The sequence below is a fragment of the Nothoprocta perdicaria genome, unplaced genomic scaffold (genome assembly GCF_003342845.1).
Source record: "Nothoprocta perdicaria isolate Ctin4 unplaced genomic scaffold, notPer1 scaffold_71, whole genome shotgun sequence".
Classification (NCBI taxonomy): Eukaryota; Metazoa; Chordata; class Aves; order Tinamiformes; family Tinamidae; genus Nothoprocta; species Nothoprocta perdicaria.
In genome coordinates, this window is record NW_020455988.1 from 2,162,526 (window position 1) to 2,187,407 (window position 24,882).

A 24,882-nucleotide genomic window follows, 5' to 3' on the forward strand; every position below is an offset into this window, starting at 1 on the left:
ACAGTTGATTATCAATGGCAACAGCAGCAATATGGTGCTGGGCCTCTATTTAGTGTAGCTTAAATGTGGTGCACTGGCCCATCCTAAAGATCACTATAGTCAGCAAACCTAAATGACTAATCCCTGATACTGTATATTTTATCTTCTATACTTTCCCATGCTCATTGAAGATAGTGTGAGCTAATTTAAAATTAACTTAAACAGTTTTGAAGATACTTTAGTGTTCTTACAGGTATCTCTAGGAATAAATTTGTATCTGACCTAAGGAATCAGATAGGCAGTAAATATTCATGGAATAGCACTTTGTTATTTTAAAGCATGGGCTATTAGTCTTGGGAAACCTAAGTTCCTTCAGTAGCAGATCCTGCAATATAAAGCTGTTAGTGTGGAAACATTTTGCAATCCTGATGCACATTCATATTGCTACAGACTTTCCTGTGATATCAAATAGCTGTGTAATTTTTTATATATTAAACTTCTGTTTTTCATAGTACCTTGTTTRTGGCATCCCAGCATCCTTGTGCATTTCAGTATTAAACTTGTTCTTTCCATGAGACTAGTCATTGGTGTCAACATAGTCTATATGTTTTAAGTTATAGTCTGGAAAATGTTCCTTACAAAAATGAAACCCTTTTTTACAGTCCAGAGGAAAAAGGTTCATTGCAAAAGTGGCTGAAGATGAGACAGCCAAAAGCTCAAGTTCTGAGAAGGGTCTGTGTTGATTAAGGTGGTAGTTCATGAAAATTCAGTCTGAACTACAGAATCCCTGAAGATAGAGGCTATCCTTCTTCAAGGTTAGCTTCTTTCATCTTCCATGGTATTTAGCAAATAACATTCAAGAAAAGCATAAATTTAGATGTGACTTGTATTTGTATGTTGACTTTTGATGTAGGACACTTTGACAAAAGAAAATTATGRGGTAATGAAAAAGCAAGCTCTTCAGGACATTAATCAGAATCAGTCTTCCTGTTAAATGTTTTGTCCCTCAGGTCTTGACAAGGTGATGGCTTTTGGAGAATAGAAGATCTCAATATCATCTCTGGGCTGTACTTCATATTGTGGCTTCTGTCACTCACCTGTGAGTTTGCCTTGCTGCAAACTATAATAGATTATTATTCTCTCTCCTTCAGAGGAACTGGCTCAATGGACCTTTCTGTTCCTAAGCGTATGTCATCTTCCCAAGGTAATTAGATGGTACATATCCTTTCTGACCTTTGGCTTCTGCTAGCCACCATTCTTTATTGCCACTCAGGTCAGAAAAACGAAGTATCCTGACCCTCTGATACTCCTGAAGACTGAGTTCCTGATCATTTCTTGCTTGAAATGCATAAACAGCATAAAATGTCTGAAAGGGAAAGACAAATGTTTCTGGATTCAGAAATGTAACTGCATTTTAAATTATTCTTTTATATTTGTACAAATTAAGTGCATACAATGTGTAATATATACAAACCAGTGTGTAATTAGTCTACAATGGCTGCACAGAGTATGAATAACAGGGCCGGGGGAAACAAAGGTAAAAAAAAGTTGGCAAAAATTTGAATATTTGTCTATGGGAAGAAACAAACCAGTCTCTGTGGCACCATCTGAAGAGCRCACACCAGGTTAAGATTTTTAATTCGCATCAGATGTCAGCAATTTTGATCAGAGCATTTACAGCAAGGTTTGATCAATGAGAACCACCTTTTGTAAAGTGCCTGTACTTAACATGGCAACTGCTAACAAATCCCTCAAATCATCTTCTCAGAGCCAAAAATCTTATTTGGAATAATTTCACTTGGAAGTAGTAAAAACACGGGTTACCTCTGTGCTTTACTAATCAGCATTGCCTCAGCTTTCTCATCAATGGTAAGTGGAAAAACCCAGAACTTAAGTATTTCTGAGGCCTGCACTCCATAGGAGAGCCTTGAGGTATTCTATCTATGTCAGGTAAGGTGCACCTGCTGTCCTGTGATAGAGCTGTAACTCACATTTTTAACTGACTTTTTCCCACCTTGTAGCTATTTAAGAAACCCAAAGCAGAACAGAAGATAATGAGATGTGGGATGTTCCTTGTCATGCTGAGAGTTTAGCGGAAGCATTATGATATAAATGGGAAGCCTTTTAAATTCTAAGCAGTGTAATTTTGGATTTGAAACAGAAAAGACAACCACAGCATACATCACCCTTACCTGCTGATCATCCCCATCTTGAATACCATCAACTTCTGGCCCACTAGTTGTGGGATTTGGGGAGAAGGCAGTAGGAGATGAGTTGGAGTTGCTGTCACTTGTACTGTGTCCTGGACTACTTATACTGCTGTCAGTGGAGGGCCGTGAGGAGACAAAGAGGCTGATGTTATCAAAATCATCATCATGAAAGCTGTTTTCTGTTACRTCCTTCTGCACCTTGGCTGGATTGTAAGGCTTCAGGAAGGAGGAATACACATACCCTTTAAGGACTAGATATTAGAATAAGAGAAAAATATATCTTAAAACCAGCCATTTTATGCAGGTGTCTGAAAGGCAAACAGGTGGGACCAGAATGGAAAGAAGTCAGTAGCCTTAAGAGAATGTTATGGGGATGTTTGTGCAGGTAACTTACTCCCTGTGTCAACCAGCCATCTGCTTGTACTGCCAAAGGGATCCTTTTGCTCCACAACAGCCACCAGCTCTCCTTCGTGTAAATCAATATCATATTCCTGTGTGGCATTGCATTTGCGCTTAGCTTGATACAGCAGCTCTGTGCTGTATGTAGATAACAGCTTGGACCTGTGCTCTTCTGTTTGATGTGGGGTTTCGAGCTGAAAAGAATAAAAATTTTCAGTCTGAGGCCATTTCTAGAGCATAAAGGGGGTATAATAGTCACATGCAGTATATACCAGTCTGTAGGCCCTGTATTTATATRCAGATCAAGGAATTATTTAAAGAGGAAAAAAAAATGGTAGTCTCTGAATGGTGGTCTTTGTATAAAATTACTTTGCAAGTGTGAGATGCTGTTAACCACTTAAAATGCATCCAGTCACAGGTTGCTTAGAGGGCAGAGCAGGAGGTGCTGCCTATCAGTGTGMTCATAACATGTAACAGGAGCAAGAGCATCTGTGCCTTATTGGTGCTAAAAGGAATCTAGAGTTTCCTTGGCTTCTCCACTGAATCTGCACCTAGGTTGTTTTAATTGAGCTATAAACTAAAGCTTTGGAAGTGTCTCATCAGATGGGGAACTAGGTACATGCATATTGCCTGGTGGATTTTCTGATCTGGCTRTGTGTGTATTTATGTGTATATAAATATACACACAAAGAACTACAGCTGAAAGAAGTACATGAAGATGCTCAATAAGAATATTTAAAGAGAAGCACCTAAACTTTGTATGTACAGTTAATGAGCTTCAAGACCTAAGGAGTGACAGAGATTTCAAGATATTAACATRAAAAAGATAGGAAAACCTTCAGAAACTAACAGTGAATGGAAAAGCTTCATTCCAAAAACCCACTTCAGRTTCCCACTGAAGGGACACAGTGCAAGCCTCTAGTTGGCATAAAAGCAGATTTGTTCCAGGAGTGATCAAAAGAGGATGCTTCATACACAATTTAAGTGTGACACACCGGAATTGAGATAGGCTTCTTTTTCTCCAGGCTCAATTTTCTCTCAATAAAGGTTGCACTGCTGTTTTCTTTTACAAAACTCATCTTGTGAACCTCCTCCATCAACTGGTTTTGTACTTCACAGATGCTTGAGGAAGACAGCTGCAAACACAAAGGTGGGTTAGATCTCAAGGACAAGGGGCTAAGATTTCAGACAGCAGATTTGGTGTTGGGGGCTGAATACAGGGGATGAGGATATCTGTCAAGTTACTGTTATTTCCTGGAGAGCCCATATTGCACTAGATATGAACAGCAAAGTGAAAGATCCTTATTAAGAATATATATAATGATTGCTGTTAGATTTAAAAACAGCTTAAATCATTAAAATGTATTCCCAGCAGTATTTAAAATTATGAAATGAAACAGTGATTAAAATAGTGATGAACAGCAAGAAATGATGAAAATGAGCAGCCTTGTGCTTATGCTTGAGTCAAATGTGCAAATGTGCATCATAGCACTTACTGCAGAGTGGCCAATGTGCTGTAAAACTTCAGGTAATTACCCTCACAGCTGTGTGTTCATGAAACTGCACTGCTACCAGGTCTGGGATAGCTGGGTTAGTTGAAGCTCTGTCTGTGGCATTAGATAAATGTTTGTAGCCTGTACCTAACCCTACATGTTATCTGCTGATATAAATATATATAAGCAACTTCCACTACAACAATGCTTGATGCAACAGCTTCCAAAACAACCTTTTTCCATACTGTAATGTGTAATACCATATGTAGCATACAGTTTATAAGGATGCAGATTCTTAATGCAAGAAAACCTTTTTTTCTCATTTTAAAATTGTATAGCTCTGTTTTGATTCTGACCTTGCTTTCTCAATTTTTTCAGCTACAAGTGACTAGGATGTGTTGTGTTCAACCCCCTACCAGAAAGGAGTGCTCCAAATGTGGTATGTAGTGTCTTGTCCAGTCGCAGTCACCTAAACAGGCTCTACTTCAGGTGAGTGGGCTTATAGTTGTGGAGGCAGCCTCACTGCTCTGTTTTTTAGTATTCAGCTCTTCCAGGGAAAACTACAGCAAAATTGAGATTTTGTGGGTTTTTTCCCCACACAATTTAGTATAGAATTTCTTAATGAGACTCTTAACATCATGATCACAGTGCAGAGTGTAAGTTGGCTGGAGGAACTAACTCCTCAGCATCTCAGACGCACATTTGGTGCTATTGATTACATCAGCAAAATGATCGAAACTTTCTCTTAATGTCTTCAGAGCTTGCAGTAGCTTCTGTGACATGTTTGGGTTTAAAAGTAATTTGCTTATTGTAGAATTACATCAGATTTTCTAACCCACTTCTGCCCTGCAGTCTTTTGTGTGACTCTACAGACATAACAGTAGCTGAAGTGTTCATGTACTTTCTTGGATTTCTTTCTGCAGTTATAGACTTTGTGGCAGACCCAAACAAGTTTTGACTAAAATGTTGGTAATGCCTCCTTTCTGTTTTACTGTAATGTTATCACCATTAATATCACTGCAGTGGGTGAAATGGCACTGTTAGGATCATCTTAGTAAAAATGCTGAAGGTGAGCAGAATTTAAATGCCAAGTTTGCAAAGTATAAAAACAAACATAACAGGATTTCCTGTAAGGATGTTCCAAATATCTCCAGCCAAATCACGCAGAAAAGACAGACAAACACATGGCTATATCCATTTCTACTGCCCTTACTGGAACAGGCACCACCACAGCAGAACTGGACTCCAGTGCTGCACACATGATGTCTCTGAGGAGCGTAATGAAGTGATGCAGGCAGCTCAACACAATCTTCTTGGCTGCTCGGTTGAATATCTGAAGTTCTTCAACTAGCTGGGCATTTAGAGCCTCATAGTCTTTCTTTGCTAGGTCCAGCTCTTCTCCTGCTGACCTCTGAAAGCAGCTGTTATAGTCCAACAACTTGTCATAGCGCTTCTGGATGAGCTTTTGTGGGCCTGGGAACAAGGCCTGTAGTGCGGAGAGAGGAGCCAAAATGAGCTTGTCCAGTTGAACCATCTGGAAAAGTAAAAAGCAAACTTCCATCTTACTTGAAGTAAGAGGTTCAATTGCTGCATAGTAAAATTGCTGCATAGGCTGCAAATAGTACTTCACAAAGCATTGCTGTCAGCCTCAAGTGGGGGTCTAGCATGAGCTGGAAACTCCTTCASAACACTGCAAAATGGAGGCTTATTAAGTTAAAAGAATCTTAAATCGTAACAGTGAAATCGTAACAGTGCCTTGGAGTATGTAGCCTACAGTACTGCTGTCAGTGTATGATCACTAGAGAAAAACTGAGGCAAGGATTAGTGAAGGGGTCATGGGAACTACAAGAACTGAAATCAGTGTGCAGGTGAAATCCTGGTGCTTAGTGCCTGAGCCAGCTACTAACTTCATAACGTGACACTGGTCAAAGTGGGATTTCCATAATTATCATCTCAAGATAAAGTCTAGAGAAAATAAGGTCTTGGTAAATGGCATTCTTTCTGTTTAATGATATTAAAGTCTTGTGGGGTTTTGTCGCTTGTTTTTTTGTTTGTTTTCCGGAAACAGCTGTAACAAGCCCTGTTTCTGCAAACATGCGGGCAATCACTTGATTAAAATATGCTGTGCCTGTTTTTATTTCATTTTAACTCTTTATCTCCAGTAATAAGTAAATTAGGCAATGAGTGAAAGAGAATATTTTCCAGATCTTTCCATTAGTCTCAACAGATGAACACCACATGAGAAGTTTTACTCTTGTAGGTCACTTGTTCAAATACAGCACAAGCTTGTGATGAGTGAAACTCTGTCATGGTAAGGCTTGTTGTAGGACCAAGTCTGAGAATAAGTGGTGGGTGGCATTCCTCTCCTGTCTGTAACACCAGAGGAGCCAGAAGTGCTCCCCCAGAATATGTGCTGGCTAGGTAGTTTCCATTTTATTTCTACTTGAAAAACTAGGTTGTGTGTAGTAAAGCAATTTTTGATACATTAAGAAAACACTTCTTCAAAATGTTGCTCCTGATTAGTGGAAAAGGAGCTATTACAGCTTTTAGCCCTGAAACTGTCCCTAAAAAGAGGGGAGGAAAGTTGTCATTAACAGATGCATGAAGGGAATAATACAGCAAACTGGGCTCTTTGAGTTCTCCATTGATAACAACATCTCTTCAGGAAAAGATGAAAACACCATGGATTTTCATTGAGAACATCTGCTCATTATGCAAGGCTAGGAGAAACATTTTATTTTTTAATCTTATACATAAACCAGAGTTGTAAATCCAATAACACTGAAATGAAGAAAATGAATAAAAATAAAAATGGCTAATGAAGTCTATTGTTTACAATTTAAAATGCATGCTTGTTTAAAGCAAGTATATGGGCATTCATGMCAGTTGGGTCATGAGCCAGTAACAGGTACAAAGTTGTTTCTTTGTTTTTCTGTTTCTGCAGAGGAAGATGTCTTCCATATTGGATGCCGTTACCATTGCAGATATAGGAATTGCTTTTCTGCTTTTATGCGTTCATTTTAAAGAAAATGTCTTTTTGAAGATTAATTTGTAAGGTTCTTGTTAAATACAGGAACTTCAAAGGAAAAGAATGCAACATCTTATTTCTCTATCCTTATCTGGAAATAYGTGATTTGCTAGAGATCCATTTTTTGGTTTTTTTGAAAAGGATAAAGTAGCTGCAGCTTAGACACTACAGGCCTAAAACTATAAAAAAAAAAATCTTTTTGTTCAGCTTGAGCAGCTGTTGAAGCAGCAAGTGCTGTTTTAAAGATAGATTTTATTTATTTTAAAGATAGATTTTATTTTTGCCTAGTAGAATCAAGTATCATAGTTTACTTGGGCCTTGAAAGAAAGATGCTATTTCAAAAACTAATACATCTAAGTGTTTTTCATTGATTTTTAAATTTGAGCTATATCCAGATTTTGAAAGCTTTCCCTTTATAAAGGCTGTATATAAGTCTGTTTCTGAGAAATTTTATAGATAGGAGCTAATAGGAGCTAACTCTAGGAGCTCATGARTACAACAAAAATCACAAAACCCATTCTAAAACTGTGAGTGATTAAAAACTCCTAGCAAAAGCAGAGTTCTGCTCCAAACTGAGTTTTTTCTCACTTCATGTAGAAAYTCAACCTCCCCCAACTTTTCCCTGTGGCTTCCTAAGGTTGTTTCTTTGTTCTCCTCTATCCTGAATCTTCCCCACGTATACATTTTTCGCATACAGAGGTAACTGCAACACTGGATATTGCATAAACTTACAAGGTCTCCACAGAGATTTCTAGTGTTGTTCAGTTTAATTGAACTGTCATTGACTTCATTTTCTTTATCTTGCAAAATTTCTTGAAGCCCAATTATGTTCTGTGCAGCCAGATGTATGGAATCCTAAATGAGAAGATAGTACRAAGATGAAAATGTAGTATGATTTCTTTAATATACTGTATTCACTCATTTAGGCACTGTAAGAATATTGATAGAAATCAGAAATACTTTCCACTTGTGATATCTGTTTAGTTCATAGAACCATAGAATCACAGAATGCTTAAGGTTGGAAGGGACCTCAGAGGTCATCTAGTCCACCCCCGCCCCAGTATCAGTTTCTAATCATTGTGTGTCTACTGGGGCAATATTGCATTTTTTTCAACTATTTCTAATATTTTCCAACTATTTAAGGATAATGTTACTTTTTCTTTCAGACGAACATTAACCCAGAAACTACTGAGCTTCCCAATGCAGGCTAGCTGTGCTTCAGCAAGCAGCCAGCTCAAGACTCATGCAGCCTCCCAGGCCTGTTTTGGAGGACTAAGAAGGAATGAAGTGGTACTTTTCCCTTAGAGTGAATTTCAACCTTAATGAAGGGTGCATCCCTTTGGATAATGAACTGTCAGCATCATTGCAGTTAGCAACTCTGTTGGGTGAGTACACAGGACTTCTTTCTTGAATAGAACAAGGTATGTTTGGGATGAGCTCTGCTCAACTGATTGCTTCTTACCTCCTCCTTAAGCAAACCTGCAGTTTGAAGGACCTCATGCATTCTAACTGGTAACTCATCCACAAGAGGGAAAAGCAGGTAAGTCACAAGCAAAACAATGTTTTCCAAGAGGCAGATTAAAGTGAGGATGTATACAGCACTTTGATCACTCTGTAAACGTAATGCTATTCCCTGATTCAACACAGAGCATAAAGGAAGGAGTCTTTAGTCCAGTATGTGTTTTAGAAGGTAATTCACATGGCTGTAACATAATTCTGCACACTTTGAGAACAAGCAGTACGTGCTTCCCCTCAGCATGGGTGAGGCCTTGCTGTGAACTCAGTAATGCAGTAGAAGCACAATTTGTGTGCTACAAACTGTAATGCATATAGGCCTGCTTACTCTTAATTTGTTTCTCCCTAGCCAGTGTGCAGAGTGGGCAGAAATGGTTATGGATCTTGTTTGTGGCTAGATTTCATAAAAGCATGTACCTACCTGTAGATGCTGTGAGAAGAATGAAARGTTCTTCACGCAAAGTTTCACTGTCTTTTCTAAACTTCGAAACAGCTTTTCTTCCTTATTAAAAGTCTGATCTTTCACCTAAAATAGATGTTTGMACCTTTACTTTGGCAGTAGGAAGGAGCCTTGCTAATGAAAGGAAGGCTTGGAACTTTGTCGGAAATATCTAAAACTTTCCTTCAACATCTCCTTTTCAAGAAAGATTCTCTAATTTTCCCCAAGCTAACTATTCCAGCTTTCTTCTAAGAGAAGTTGAGGGGCTACATGACAGCCACCTTATTTTTTGCTAAGCGTTTTGGCAGGAGGGTACTAAGCACATCTGTATCAGCAAATCCCTTCATTTGCTCTGGACTAATGTCCCATTTGTGAAAATGTTGGTAAAAAAGAAAGCTACCACTACTGTCATGGCCCCGAGTGCTGGTTTTGGTGGCTGCTGGGGCCATTTCTCAGGAGGGCTGCAGGTGGTGCTGTTACCTCTAGAGCAGGACCTGCTTTTCTTGCCTGGTCATCTCACCTAGCTGGGAATGGGGTGGTTTTCTGCTCTCTGAAGAATCCCAGTGAATAAGTTTCTACCTGACTACTTTTGTTTTGAAACCTATGAGAAATCAAGGTGGGTTTCCAGTGGCTTTGCTGTAAGCATTGCAGTGTCTCAGATATAAACTGTGAGCTTTCGCAGTCTCCATAGGGTGTGGAGGGCTGAACTTTTAGCAGATATGCCCTATTTTGAAAGCCATTTGCATCTGTTTGCAAATGGAGTTTGCAAGCTGGAAAAAATATGTATTTTAATCTAAACAACAGAAAATAGACTGATAAAGGGAAGAAAAGGCTTAACTCTTCTTACACTCATGGAGCTACATTTGAATCTCTTATACTTTGTGTTCCTATTTGTAATGGAGTTTGGTGGGAAAAACAAGGAAAATACCAGAATTTCCCCTGTGCATATAAATGAATAGAAAAATGAATGTGGGTAGTTTGCGTCAGCCTAGGGGGGGGGAAACCGCTGATCAAGAACAAAACAGGGAAAAAAAAAAAAATCTTGAAAGGTCACATCTAGAAAGAAGTGACTGTATCAACTGTCTTGTGTAGTGAGATGCACCAGATACCATTGTCAAGGTCAGTTTTAGTTGATTTTATTTGAGATTTAGATATAAGACTTTGTAAAAAAGTTTTTCCTGACAGCTTTCRAATTACTTCAGAACTATGAGGGAGTATTTTATCTGGGGCCACCCACTGGATTTATGACAAAGTTCTTTGTCCCTGTTTTGACAGTTATAGTCTTTTACATGTTACACATGTAGAGGCAAACAGATTGCTTTGATCAGAAAATAAGTGTTATCAATCTTCTATGGTAAATTCAGGATTGAATGTTATGGTGTAGACTGAGGGACTGAGCATGTTATCAGCACCAGCTCCACTCATTGCCAGCTGATCTCAGCATGAGCTTCATAAAACTGCTGGTCACTTCCTCTCTGAAGATGTTACAAAAACTTAGATGCAAAAGGAAAGGTATAAAACACACTAGGTTATTCTCTCTTTCACTCAGAATGATCTTTTTTGATCATTCAGAAAGTGACTTTATGGATGATGCAGAAAAGCAAAACCCCAAATCTATTTCTAATCATTGGGGTGGAGGGGGGAAGAGGGGAAAATGTGCAAAACCAGAACTGCCAATGCAAATGGGAGAGTTGGTACCTGAGGCTCTCCTCCTGTCAGTATTTTCAGATGGCTGGTGACCCTCTTGGACTTCTTGCTAATGGAGTGAATATTCAGTCGGGAGAACTTTTCTTTAAGGGATTCATCATCATCACTTCTCTTATACTTCAGTACTGCAGACAGAGAATTTCATAACATAAATAATATCCCAAGGTTCACAGAGTTGGCCATACAAATATGAAGCCATTGAGGCCATATGAAGTGACTGATATCACTTGCAGTAATCTCATGTGAAAATACCTGAGATGATGAAAACCTTGTTATTAATCCTTGTCTTGGGAAGAGTACTAAGGCTTCAAATGACAAGTCTGTAAGAAATCACTACTGTCCTAATTATTAGGACAACTGCATTACTGCCGATGAACATAGATATACATGGATTTTGTCTTTCATTTTTTTATGGAGTCTGTGGCCCCTGTAAGATAACATAGCTGGTAGAGGACATGCAGCATCAAGACATTTACTTACTTTTGTAAAGCTTAGCGTAGAGCTTAAGTAGCACCCACCAAAACTGCAGTATGACTGAACTTGAAACTCTCTTTAATCTCATGCCTTTTTCTTACCTAAGTCTTTCCTCCTTTTGAATTCATTAATGTTCACATTAATGTTCTTCATAGCAGAAAGGGCATCTTGTAATGCCTTATGGTCAGGGTGAGAAGCAGGAGTTGAATTCAGGAGTTCACAGAGTAACAGTGGATATTTCATCACCCGTTGTACTGGTTTGATCATCAGGGAWCCCATGTCCATTAGATTTGGCTTTCCTCTGTAATTTATACAAAAAGAAATTGTCACAAACTCCTTTTAGACAAAAATTTTTCRTTATTGTTTTCAAGTTATTTAAGCTGTTGCTGCTTCTACTGTTCAGTTAAGCTTTCAGCCACACAAAATACCAAAACCAGAGCACCACTTTGCACTGAGTCATAGAGATGCAATTACCACTTATGTCAAAAGTAAGACACATCTGTCAGGGAACATGGGCAGTTGTAAATGAAACCATCTTCTCACCCCCTCAGTGAGACAGCTCTGAGTTTTCTGTATTTTCAGCAATTTGCCAGACTATTGGTTAGACGTTACCTCTGAAATTGTCCCACTCAGTCTGAGGGGGTGTATATGGCACAACTTAAATACCATGACACCAAAGAAGGGAGACGTAGGTGGAAAAAAAACAAATAACAGGAAGTTTAAGAAATGCATGTAAGTGGGGGTGTAAGCAGTGGCTATTACATCCTGTTATGGCCCTTCAACACTGTAATGTCTCATCCTATGAGTAACTGGGATGCCTCTGTGTGCTGCTGCATCCTTCACAATGCCTCCTACCTTGCCACTGGGACCCTTTTACCTTCTGTATTTCCCTACTGCATTCCAGTAGGTTATATCTAATGGTTAGAGGCTGTGCAATTTGCAGACCAGTTCTTCCAAATCTGGAAGGAAACACAGAGAGAGGGCAGGCGTGTCCATGGGCATTTTCACTTCCTTCCCTGGGGCTGCCAGCCCCAAAGGGCCCTGGCAAGGCAGGGAGCACCAGGGGACCAAGCCCTGCGGTCGGGGCTGGCGGCCGCTCGGCCTGTGACTTRGTCTTTGCCTGGGGAAAGCTGTTCTGCTGCAGTGGCACAATTTTGAATTTTGCCACCTGTAAGGATGAGGACAAACACACTTTCTTGTACTTGGGCCACAGATAACAAAATTCAATGTTAGTGGGGAGCTTCAAACTAGCCCTGCTCCCTACTACTTCTGTAATGCTGCAAAGCTGAGCCACACAACAGCAGCAGCAGCTCACGTTGTGCTTCTTGGCAGCTCAGTGCCAGAAGGATCTGTTTCCCCTCCTTATGAGAGCACCCTCCTGAGCAAACTGGGAAATGCTCTGCTACCAGCGCTGGTGTGACCTGTGGGCAACCCACAGACCTCCCCTTGGAAACTCAGAGTGAACTCCTGGCAGCAATGCAGGACCAGAGCACAGGAACACAGACCAGAGCTTTCCCTTTGCATGCCTGAAAAGGCTATCTTGGAGAGAAAAGGGTTGCCAAAAGTGAGTACAGGCACCATAATGCTAGAGGGAGAAGGATTTCTGAATGTAGAAAGATAAGGAAATCACACAATATAGAAGGAAAGTGCAAAAAGCACCATTTGGTTTTGCAGGCTGCTATCTATTGTTCTGTGTAGCAGGAGGAGTAAAAGAAGGGGAAAAGGCTTTCATTCCCACTTTTATAGATGTATGTATATATAAATAACAAGAGCCAATCCTTACAGCTGACTAATTAACTGACAATTTGAATGCCTTTGAAAAGAGGCATCTGCATATTTAAACCATCTCTCTCGCAGAGCCATTATCCGTAAAAGTTCTGCATGGGAAAAAAAATTAACAGTAGATGCCTTTTAAGGCTTTTTGATGTCTCTAAACTTTCTCCTCATTTCAATACTGCTCACTTCCCCTGTATCCTACATTAAATATAGAGAGCTATTTTCCCTTCTTTCAGTTTCTGGCAGCAATAATGTAGGGGAGAAAAAAAAACTTAAATTGTTATTGTTTTCTCTGAAAAGGCCCATGAATGCAAATCTATAAAAGCTGCCTCATGAATGGGAAAAGTCTTCAAGTGTCTTCTCTTTATATAGTTGCACTTTGGACAGCTGCCCAAGTGATAAACAGCCCTCTGTTCACATATCTGCATGACAGTCTAGCAATATGGTCTGGAAGATAGTAGGTTTGTTATAAGATAATGACTCCCTGGGGCTACTAAATGCTGCGAAGTTCAACTCATCTGATTGTCCCCAGCAAGACTATCTGCTGATAATGACTCTCCCCAGATAAGTCCCATTTCTGACAGGACCCTGGCAGGACGTGGCCTTGCCATGCAGCCGAAACAGATGTGTAACAGCTGGCGACATCCATCATGCAGAAAATAAAGTTGCTAATTCATTTGCACTGCTACCTCGGCCACCCCGTCTTACCGTGAGTTTAGCAAGTATTCTAGGCYGTAAGTAGTTGTACTAATCCTGTTGCAAATTATTTCTGTGGCTCTGCAGTAAACGTGGCTGTGTTAACTGCAGTGAGCTTCGACACATCCCGTTTCTTCTTCCACGCAACAAAATAAGGTCTCAAATACAAAAAAAGAGTCCTAAGAAAGCATGTTGTGGAAATCTATGCTGAGATAGGTGGTTTGATACCGTTTCACATTCTCCCCTCCTCTCGCAGGTACTTCCAGTGTAGAACACGAGAGCCAGTATGATATATTGGGGCTGAGCCTGGTGTCATACTCTGCTTGGCAGTTTGGGAGCTGTACATGCACCGTAGCTTGCAAGATGATTTAAAAACTTGGGCTTTATGGTTTACTGGGTGTGAGTCGAGTCCATTTTAGTACAAAACACGTAGGGGAAATAATTTACCCTGCCTTATGGTTCTCATGCAAAGCCAGGGAATTCAGAGGCTGCACAGCTGTAAATCCAGGCAGGAGTTAACCTATCCTGCTGACAGCAAAGGGCAGCGTTGGTATTTATGTAATTGTTTTCTTTAACATGCTTGAATGTAAAAGGATCTGGGACCAGTGACATTGCAGATGGGTTAGGGTGAGCTACGCTCTACTTCCTAGTTCAGCATTAAGTCAGTTTTTAGGCACAGTCCTACCCAGCAGCTGCCGAGACTCCACAAGTTCTACACATGGGAGATGACATTTCTGAGTGACTTTTTTGATAGTTTTCTGGTTAGGGAATCATGTAATTGCAGCAAGTTGTATCCTAGACTCTATTAGAAAAAGTGTTTGAAGGAAGTAACTGGACATTTATTTCTGAATAGGGTTATGAAAGTCAGAGCAGGCAGTCTTGTGCTATTTCTCTGTTGCTATCTTATATGATCTTATGGGTATATTTTACATATCTGTATCCCCCTTAAAGCCCCAGGTCTCTGAGAAAGAAGATCCAAGATTTTCTTTATTGAAACCCTAAACCAAAACACTTTCTTAGTGTTGCATGAAGCTCAAAAACCCTATCTTTAGAGGTTGAAAATGCAATCCTTCAGTGCCTGTTTATTGATCAAGATTATTTTTACACTGATCTCCTTTTTGATGTGTGACTGACAGATTGACAAATTCTTCGACCTTACAGATGTTCYTCTCCTGCCCACAGAAAGGACACATGGCCTTTTCTTTCTTAATATTTCTGCCTGGGACTTAATCATTTTCTTCAGTTCAGCTAACCCTTTCTTTGGCCTCTCTGTGCAGGTAACTTGTGGATTTGTTGCATTTCCATCATGTTGACCTGCTGGATGTCCAGAAACTGCAGCCTTGGACTCAACTCTCTTTTAAGGCTTTCCAAAGAGACAACATTTGGCTCAGAAGTCCCTCAACCACAGCTCACTGGAGACTGGGCAAGTACTGTGGCAAAGCGTGATTAGACACTTGTTCTCTTCTAATGTTCTTCCAGGCCCTTTGTCAGAAGGAAAATCCTGGGAAAGATGAACCTCTTATGCTTGGGGCTACAGARAGTTGTCACTTCAGAAATAGCTTTATATACAAACCTAATGTATGTTTAGTAGGTTTACCGAGGCCTGTACAAAATGATTTCAGGACTCCTGGACTTCAAAGCCCTCACTGTGCTCTTGAGAAGTGCCCCTGAGAACCTCAGAACTCCCTGGGCAGGTCTAATAGACAGCAAGGTGATAATAAGGGGGCCCTTAATGGGTTGGCAAGCAGATTAAATAGCTTCACAAAGCACAAGTTTGGGAGGATGCTGCAAAGCTGGTGCAGTGCTAATTGGAAAAGCAGTCAATTRCAGAAATTAAAAGTGAAGCCTTTGTCATTTATGTCCTGGAGAAATCTATGGGTTATGCTGAAACAAAATGCTTGTGTTCTTAATATTTCCAAATATGCAGTTTTAAGTATATTTAAGATAAAAATAATTAAAATATTATTTTACACTTGAAAAAGGCATAGTACTTACTCTTTGTCGTATATCTTTCTGTAAAAGGAGAAAAAAGAACACATATTAGCTTCCCCTGAAAGGATATATACCAATCATGGGCCGGATTTGCTGATCCACTTCAGTGACACCGAGCAGCCATAACTGGCCAGTTAAGTGAGGTTTATGGCTGCTGTGTGTCAGCACAACTGCACGAAACGGCCAGAGGGCACCAGTGAATCTGGCCCTATATCTTTTTGAAAAGACAGGCCAAATGAGAAAGGACTGTCAGGAACCTGGCTTTACTTACCCTTCCAACAGTATTAAGACATGTTATTCTTATACAGTTAAAACATGTAATTCTTAGGCTTTATAAACACTTCCCTCTATTTAAATATAAATGAGAAATCTAAATGAGAAAGAATCGTTTCAGTCTTTTAGGATATAGATCCAATAGCTATGCTAAGTTCTTTTTGTATGATACAGTTTCAGCTGAAACCTCTTTATAGTTGAATAGAGCCTATATACGTAGTGAAAACAGCAGGGAGATACAGCTCAAGTTTGGAAACACTCAGATATGCACAAAGAAAGCTRTCTTTATGGTGTGATTAAATTTAGAGAAGATGATCCAAATGCATGGGAACCAAAATGTCCCCCCTGCCTTGTCCACAAGGACTGAGTGTGAGTCTGAAGCAGCTGCTTTCATTGCTTCTGTGCTGTCAGCTCTGGGAGTGCGTGTGGTGTCTCCCTGCCCTTATAATAGTTGGCCAAGCTCCTTCAGACTGAAAGCAGCGCAGGTAGTTGCCATTATCCTTTCATTTTTGCCAGCTGCATTTCTTTGGCCAAGCTAGCAAGCAACATCCCCGGCTTCCATAATTGCTGCTGAAACTGGGAATTCTGCGCATCTGGTTTTTACACACATTTCCAAGGCAGGTACCTACATCTTGGGAAGGAATTTCTCGCCTCAGTCAGCAGGAAGAATGGGAATCTGGGCCTGGCTAATTAAACCTGATTTGCCTGTACAGATGTGCAGAGTGCCACACTCAAGATGCTCACAATACAGAAGTCATTTTTAACACAGCAGGTGCAGTTTAGCTGAGGAAGAGAAGCCCACAGTAAAGTCAGCCCTTTTCACCTTTTTGAAAATGTGACAATATTCTTCCCAAGGGAAACAATATTTAMGAAGTAAACACTGCTCATGAGTAGCAGTCAGTGGTCCCTGAATACACTRTATCTCTCAATGGAAAACAGTCTGTAACTTACTCGAGAAGGGTGCTGCATGAATTTCCTCCTAAGACAAGTATTCTCTAACAAGTAGTAACAGGTCTAGATAACCACAGCTCCCTATTTGAATGTGTACTTTCAGGCTTAACATTTCAATTGGCTGCAATTTTTAGCTACYGGGGAAAAAATACATAGTAGATGTAATGGTGGGGTTTTGATGGTTTGTGTGTGTGTGTGGGTGGTTCCCCTCTCCTCCCGGTTTAAAGGCTCATAGGAAAGAACAAGATAAAGGCTTCATTGTGAGGTAGTTTTTGTCACTTCCTGCTAGCCAAGGCTACAATGGCTCAGCAGAAAATATCCTTTCTGTTCACAGATCCCAGCTGTGATACTGGAACGGGTGCTTCTCTTACTGCTCTAGAATCGAAGCGGCAGCCTCTGCCCTTACAGGCACTATCTTTTAACCTTATTTCCTTCCACAGTTTCTTGCCTCAGCAGTGGGGATGAGTGAATGACAGCTGAAGCTTCTCTTGATTAGATGGAAAAAATATTGTAGGAGTCAGCAAGTGAAACACCCCCTTAGGGAAGATRCCTGGCTATCCATTAGCTTGAAAGTCGAAAATCTATTTCTTCYAACTTACAGCCTGCTAAAGCAGGGTAGCATCCTGCACTTGTACTTTCTTAGGTATTTAATAACCAGACATGTTGCCTTATTACAAAGAAGCCTTATTTTTGACACAGCTGGTCTTCTAAGTAAATACTTCTGGTTTTATTTGTTAATATGTTTCTCTAGTAGCTTTTCCAGATTTCATTCAGATATATTCCTTATGCCCTAAGTCTTAACACCTCTCTACAGACTGGTCATTAGCTTAAGTGTAGCAGAAATGTCTGTCATGGGTGCACATGCCAATAATTGATAGTTTTACACATCTCCTTGGGAGCATGCAACAGGGGCCCTTTCTAGAGGTCGACTTCTGATCTGAAATGCAGCGCTTCAAGGAAAATGAAGGTGAAAGAGGATTTGCAGGGGGGAAGAGAAGTGCTCTCTCTGGAAAGGGTCTCATGGATCACATGACTGGATTCAAGGGGAAGTTACACTGGAGGAAAGATCCATTACTTTGCTGCACTCCAGTTCTCACCAGGATTTTTATCCAGAGCTGGAGACGGAGGCAAAGAAACTAAGCCGTTTTTGCTGTCTGAACATGACAGCTTCCTTCAACACCAGTCACTTTCAGAAATCCTCATCTGCAGGTATCCAGCACTGCAATAACTCCTTGTCCTGGGGACCTATAGCTGGGGCACAGAAACACCATCGCGTATTATTTTAATTCCAACAATAGAATTGCTGAAAATGGGAGCAGGATGTTTCCTAGGAGCTGGGCAAGGTGCTCCCAGCAGCCCATTATATGATGCAGCAYTTTTTTTGCCAGTATGGGGCACTGAAGCTAAGGGAACAGAAACCTTTCTTGTGCTATTTTTGGCCGTCTTAGAGAGAAAGAAATCTAATCATGGCCTCTGGCTTGTCATCTTCTCATGAAAGCAGCATAAGCCAGAGCTCCCAGCAAGCCTCATAAAACTCTGGATTTACAGGAGACCTTTCATCTACATCCATTTAAAATGTTCCCTGCCAGGCAACTGACTATGGATGGAAATCATCATTTGAAAAGATCTTACTTTAAGGACTGTACACAGTGTCTTAAATGCTGTTTCAGTTCTTCATCCTTTTCATAGGATTCCAGCATGGTGTGTGCATCATCGTACCGATAGCAGTAGATTTTATATGTGTCTTCTAGTGGGCCTTTAATCTGCAAGAACACTTCCCCTGTTAAAGAGAAAAACAAAGCGTGTCAAGCCAGACAACAGCGTCTCAGAAGGAGTTTTATTATTCCACCACATTAGCCGTGAGCTAAAAAGGCTGGTTTCCACTTTACTTTCCTCAGAAATGATCTGGTGTGTTTATGTGCATTATTTATTACATGTATTTCTCAGCTGCTTGTCTTTGTTGTAGCCAGGCAGCATTATATCAGTGTTAATGCACAAAAACTCCCTCAGGAAAAGGGAGGAAATCTCCATACGCTGCACTCCTTCACACACAGCCCCCTAATTCACTGCCCCAGCTTAATGCCCCTTCTATGAAAATCAACCAGCACAGCTTAACTCCTAAAGTGTGAGCATTTTTTGTTCTAGGCTTTAAGCATGCTAATTTTCCTTTTGACTTTTTTTTGAACTTGAATGAACTTAAATGAGTTATCACAGGAATAATGACTCCATTTCCCATTAGCCATTTCACTTTTATCATCTGTTTTGCAGAATCCTGAAATGGCAGTTGTTATGGCCTAGACTAGAGGGTTTTTTCACATGACAGAGGAACAGCCTCCACTTGTCCTCTAATTAAATACAACCACAGTCAGTTACAGCCATTTCAATAGACTATTTCAGTTTATAAACAACTGAAAGGRGAAAAACATTTACATCTCCAGTCCCTTACAACACCATTTCTTTCCTSAAAGAACAGTTGGGATTTTTAGAGGCACTAAAGTAGTATTACACTCACTTTATATTTAATTCTAGTGCCTGATTCTCTAAGCCTAGAATTCCTGTGCTGGTGCCTGTGTATGTGAGAAATACTATGTGACTGGAAAAGGCAGGCTTTTCCCCTTTTGCCAAGATACTCATTCTTACACCCATATCTGATCAACATCCTTGCAAATGCATCTAATAAACAGCCACCACAGTGAAAAACTACTGTCTGAAGCACTTATGAAAAATTACATGCGTATGGTAACCAGTCAGATGTGTTTGAAGCATTCCTGTTGAGTTACAGCGAAGCTGATSAAAGTTAAAAGCCAAGCACTGCCACTAATTGGGTGCTCTCCGTTCATTTGCGGGGCGAGCACAGAGCTGTCAGGCATCCTGCATGTTTCATCCTGACCAGAGCGGGCTGCTCCACAACACGGTGCAGTGAACTGCTCCGTCTTAAAGTGAAAAATGAGTCAGTTACCACAGTAACACAGCTCGGGGTTTTCTTCCCCTAGCAGTGAAGGTTAACTGGGCTGTCTCATGCACGGTGGTTTCAAGGTGTGAATGAGGGAACAACAATGATTGAGCTGAGACCGCGGAAGTTCATTTTAGTTAGTGTAGGGCCGCAGTCAGAAAAGCACCAGCATCCCATACTCAGATGCTCTTTGGCTGTCTCACATCTCCGTCTCCTCTGCCTCTTGCTGAATGCTAATGCTGACTGCTGGAAACACACCCTGCATCCCGGCGTTCCCAGGAACTGGGAATAAAGATTCCAGCGCTGTATGGGATCTCCAGCAAGCTTCCCTGCGATCCTGCTCCCTGGGCACCTGCTTCTCAGGGCTGCTGCCTTCCCACAGCTTTCCCTAACTTCAGCCGGAGCACCAAGTGCTCAGTGTGGCCCTTAGTATGCGAAACCTACCAAGAGAGGTCATATTTTCCATGGCAAAAATGCAAAATGCAGACTTACTGCTTGTTTCATCATACACTAGAGGCAGAAAATTATCATGTTCTCCTCCAGAATGGAGAGRTGAACAATATCTGTTCATTAATGCCTCGTCCCTTGATGACAAATATTTTTGCTGATGCTAAGTGATGAAAAAAGTGATGTGCTGGTTTCATAGGCAGGTCCGTCTCAGAGCAGGCATATTTCAAGCCTGAAGCTCTTCTTGGTCCTGCACTGTATGGCCAGAACCTGCTGCCCTGGGCAGACCACTGTGGGCTTGCTATATGGGCCAAAAATGGATTGTTTGGGGGCACAGGTTTAAACATACTCTGAATTCTGTGCACACTCTGATGAAACCATATTTGCTTGATGCCTACTCTTGAGTGTGATAGTCAGACAATCCTGACGAAAAAATCCTAGGAACAAGGCCTGACCAACAGAAACAATTTCTCCCTATGGCTTTCAGTGGAGCCTTCTGCTTCAACGGCAAAGGAAGATGGAGAAAGAAGGAACAGAATGACAATAATGAAGCTAGGATAACACCTAAACCATCATATTCCTCCACACACAGTGACTGGAACAGAGAGGGAAAAAAAGAGAGAATCGGAAAGGGCAATTGTGTCTCTGCTGTGCATAGCTTTAGAAGACCAAACAACACAAGGTATGTGTCTACATTAGCATTATAGCTCAGATTAGGAGAGTGCTCTCAGTAATTCCTGTTAGAATATGTTAAATCTGTCAGAATATGATGGGTACATTAAACAGATTGTCACCAGCCCACTTTTTCCAGGGACTGGTTTTAACAACCTTTACACCGACTGTGAGGCTTCTGAAGACAAAAGGATCCTCTCCTATACTCTTGGAGGATGACAAACACTAAGTTACTGTTTATAGTCATGCAGTCATTCCCCCTGCTCCTCTCTTAATTTTGGGAAGAACTGCTCACACCTTATTTTCCAGTTCTTTCCTTGTCATACTTTACCCAAGTCTCTGATCTAAAATCCCATACATTCTCGTGGCTCTTTGTCTGGTTCTGGGGAAGCACACCTCACAAACTGATGAAATTGTCTGTCTTCTTCTGGATGTGGCAGGGAGCTAAGAGGATGATTCCCCTTGCTGTGAAGAAAGCCACTTCCTGCTAGAACAGAACATTGCTTATTAAGGGTATGACTCATCGTGATGCACTTTTTATTGAAATATTGCCAAACAACAGTCTCATCAAACCATGTTAAGCTGTTGCCCTGGCAAATCAGATTGAGATGTGCTAGGATTAATGCATTTTCCCAAGCCTTGTATGCTTCAGAATCATGTTACTTAGTCAAAATGGCAACTGATAATCTTTTGCTCCATTTATTTGGCAAGAGGAGGGGCTCTTTCTGCAGCATGCTACGTGTGGTCTATGGTGTATATGGTATATGAGGAAAGAATCTTTCTGACCTCTGAATCACAGCTGAAAAGTTTTTAAACTAAACTGGGTGGCTTTACTGAAGCAAATTAAGAACTCTCACCTGATCCTTTAAAGCGGCTCAGCTACTGCCTCTGCATTTAAGCAGCAGTTAAGGGAGAGCCAATGGACAGTAACAGACGTCTCTCCAGCTGTGTCGGAGGAACAAGYGAATAGATCACAGCCCCAGCATTCCTGTCCTCAACTGCAGAGCACGTGATTGCCGTGACAGAGCCAGGGGTAATCCACTTACTAGAAATAGCCATAATCCGAAAAGACATACCTACACAGTTACAGCTTTCTGTGCTGACCACGTCCATGTTAAAAACACTTAACCATCTCTTGTGTGAATTATAACGTATATAATTCTATATATAGATAATAGACTATAGGTGGGGAGGATATAACAAGGGGAGTAGGCCTGAGGGTAAAGGGAGGTTAAAAAGGTACGTTAGGAGTGATAAAATTATCAGAATCTCCTGGATGATTGAAAGTATTAGAAGTTACAAAGAAATGCCCTTAAYTTGCTTTACGTTTYCCCAAAACTTTTCCAATATTTTTGTGAAATATTATTGAAAGGAGGTAGAATTATTGTGAGCTATGAAATTGGAAGGAAAACRTCGTCCTTATTTAGGACATCTCCTGCAGTATTTGAGAGCTGTTGCTGTCCCTGTTTCGTAGCAAGGTCATTTCTGTCAATACCATCCAGATGTCTGTCCTCAGGGTCTGTCTAAACATGGTTTTCCCTGCGAGCAGGGCCCCACTCTGGTGCCTTCACCTCCCTGTTTATTTTCTCTTGTTCTCCTCCCACTGCTTTTCAGTGTATTTTTCTTGATTCAACTCTCACATTCCATCAAATTTTGGATTTCTATCAGTTTAGCTCAGAAAGAAAGCAGCATGTATGCCCACTCCAAAGTACTGCTGTTGATTTTTCTTGTTTTCATTATGTTTTAATTGTTTTAGGTATTCATAACATTTGTCTTAAGGAGTATTTTGATATGTATGAGGCACAAAATGTCTAACATTAGGTGACCTTGCCATGTATTTCCCTGAATATCTACTGCTCAGGAGTAGGGTGAGAGTAAAGAGTGATCTGGAGGTCTTCAAAACCTGCCTGGATGCCACCCTSTGCCACGTGCTGTAGGTGTCCCTGCTTGAGCAGGAGGATTGGACTAGATGATTTYTAGAGGTCCCTTCCAACCTCAACCATTCTGTGATGGGTRTTTACCTTGTGTGTGTGATGTATTTACTACTCCAATCAGTATTTTTGTGCTTTGCTTGAATAGAAAATTACAAATATGCAATCTAAGAGAAAGTCTAAGTATCAGCAGAGTTGGGTAATATCAGGTTAGGTGAAAATGATATTATCAGTACATGGCCTAACTTGAGTGCCGCAGTTTTGCTGCAGTCAGATGTAATGTAAGAGCTGGTCTAAGTGTCAGCAGAGTTAAGTAATATCAAACTAGATGCAAATGATATTATCTATCTGGCATAACTTTGATGCTTTAGTTTTTACTCAAGTTAAACKCACTCTCTCATTCCCTCCTTCCCCTCAACATCCAGAAGGTTTGAGTCAGAGCACCACGATCAGGCCTGACACGGCAGACTGACTGGAGAGGCTCCACATTCCATGTTTCACTTATTACTGCAGACACCTGGAGGCACGTTAGTCTCTGCAAGTGGTACTAGCTAAGTCTGATGAAGGTAGTGGGCAGGAGAGCCTTATATTAATCCTTTCACGTGGCTTTGTAGAACTCAAGAGGATGCTAAACATACCGATTACTTGCATGGGTGGCTCCACATCTGCCGTGGCTTCCTCCAACAGTGACAGCAGTTTGGCTGATATTCGATGGACCGACTCGATGTTGCCGAACAAGCCGTCGACGTCCAAGCGAGCCATCTAATGGAATGGATAAATATTAAGCAGCTACTGACAAAGGATGAGGAAGGACACTGTGTATTACAGACCTTCTCTTGCTAATCCTTGAGTGTTCAACACTCCAGGAAACGCCACTTCTGCAAAACTTCATGTAAACATCCTTCTTGTGACTTCAAGGACACATAGGCAGTTTTCAGATTAGCATAACAAAAGGTATTTTACCAAGGGCTTTTAACTTATTTTGAACTATTCCTAATCTGAATGTGTCTACCCAGGAAGGAAATAAATATTATCATCTGACTAAAGAAAAGATCTTTAGTTGGCTTAAAAAAAAAGGTTTCTATATTTTCCCATAGAGAAGAAGAYGAGTTGCAGAATTTTTGGTTCTTTGACTACCAGTTGCTCCTAGAGGCTGCATGAACTGCTACATATATTGAGACTGGCGTGTGTTCATGCCAGGTATCAAGTATGTAGACTTTCAACAGAGGGTGGTACCATTTGAACTTAGTTATCCTATAAATCCAAAAGTACAATCAACACCACAGAATTTCCACTAAAACACACAGATTTACAATTATAGGCATTAATATAATCATAGAAGTCTTCCATGGAGAATGACTTCAGTGGCTYCAGTGAATTGCACCTGTTTATATCAACAGAAAATTTGGCGCTATATCCCTCTTCATTTTAAAGTAAATGCATATATTTTTTTCAGAACACAGTTTTCATACATCAATAATTAATTTCTGTGCACAGCAGGGTAATAATTAATATGTAAGGACAAGTGGAACTAAACTAATTTTTAACCCTTTGGAAATATGAAACAAATTCACTGCTCTGAGAATTTTTTAAATACTATACATCTCTAAATGCATTCCAAACTTCCCAATAACATAGTTTACCTTAGAAGCGGTCTTAAAACCATGTAGCATTCTTGAAAGGCTTTAAAATGCAGAAGTTATTAAATTAAGGGAGTTACAATCTCTTAAATTACTTTCCTGAATACATCTATGAAAAGACTTCTGATCTCTGCTCCAGCATAATGTCTACAAAGTATTTGGAAATCTATTGTGCATATATATATATGCTTATATACATATCAACATAGACGGTGACAAAGGACAGCATCAGGACATATGCTTTCACTCGGCTTGAAAGGAGCAAAAGAATACAGGAAGCTTGTTCAAAATCCAATATTGTACTTGG

General features: G+C 40.5%; 1 protein-coding gene across 1 annotated transcript in view; it reads right to left on the reverse strand.

Annotated features, from left to right (window-relative positions):
- Window positions 1-1,029: 1,029 nt before the first annotated feature.
- ARHGEF38 (Rho guanine nucleotide exchange factor 38) overlaps window positions 1,030-24,882 on the reverse strand; it is a 30,991-nt gene continuing 7,138 nt past the window's right edge. Inside the window, exons 3-14 of the mRNA XM_026050859.1 lie at window positions 23,574-23,697; window positions 18,565-18,712; window positions 15,712-15,729; window positions 11,346-11,545; window positions 10,762-10,895; window positions 9,046-9,150; window positions 7,842-7,964; window positions 5,295-5,615; window positions 3,584-3,724; window positions 2,584-2,782; window positions 2,172-2,440; window positions 1,030-1,345 (exon numbers count right to left, since the gene is read on the reverse strand). Coding sequence (XP_025906644.1) covers window positions 1,160-1,345; window positions 2,172-2,440; window positions 2,584-2,782; window positions 3,584-3,724; window positions 5,295-5,615; window positions 7,842-7,964; window positions 9,046-9,150; window positions 10,762-10,895; window positions 11,346-11,545; window positions 15,712-15,729; window positions 18,565-18,712; window positions 23,574-23,697 — 1,968 coding nt within the window. The 3' untranslated portion in view covers window positions 1,030-1,159. The remainder of the gene's footprint in view (window positions 1,346-2,171; window positions 2,441-2,583; window positions 2,783-3,583; window positions 3,725-5,294; window positions 5,616-7,841; window positions 7,965-9,045; window positions 9,151-10,761; window positions 10,896-11,345; window positions 11,546-15,711; window positions 15,730-18,564; window positions 18,713-23,573; window positions 23,698-24,882) is intronic.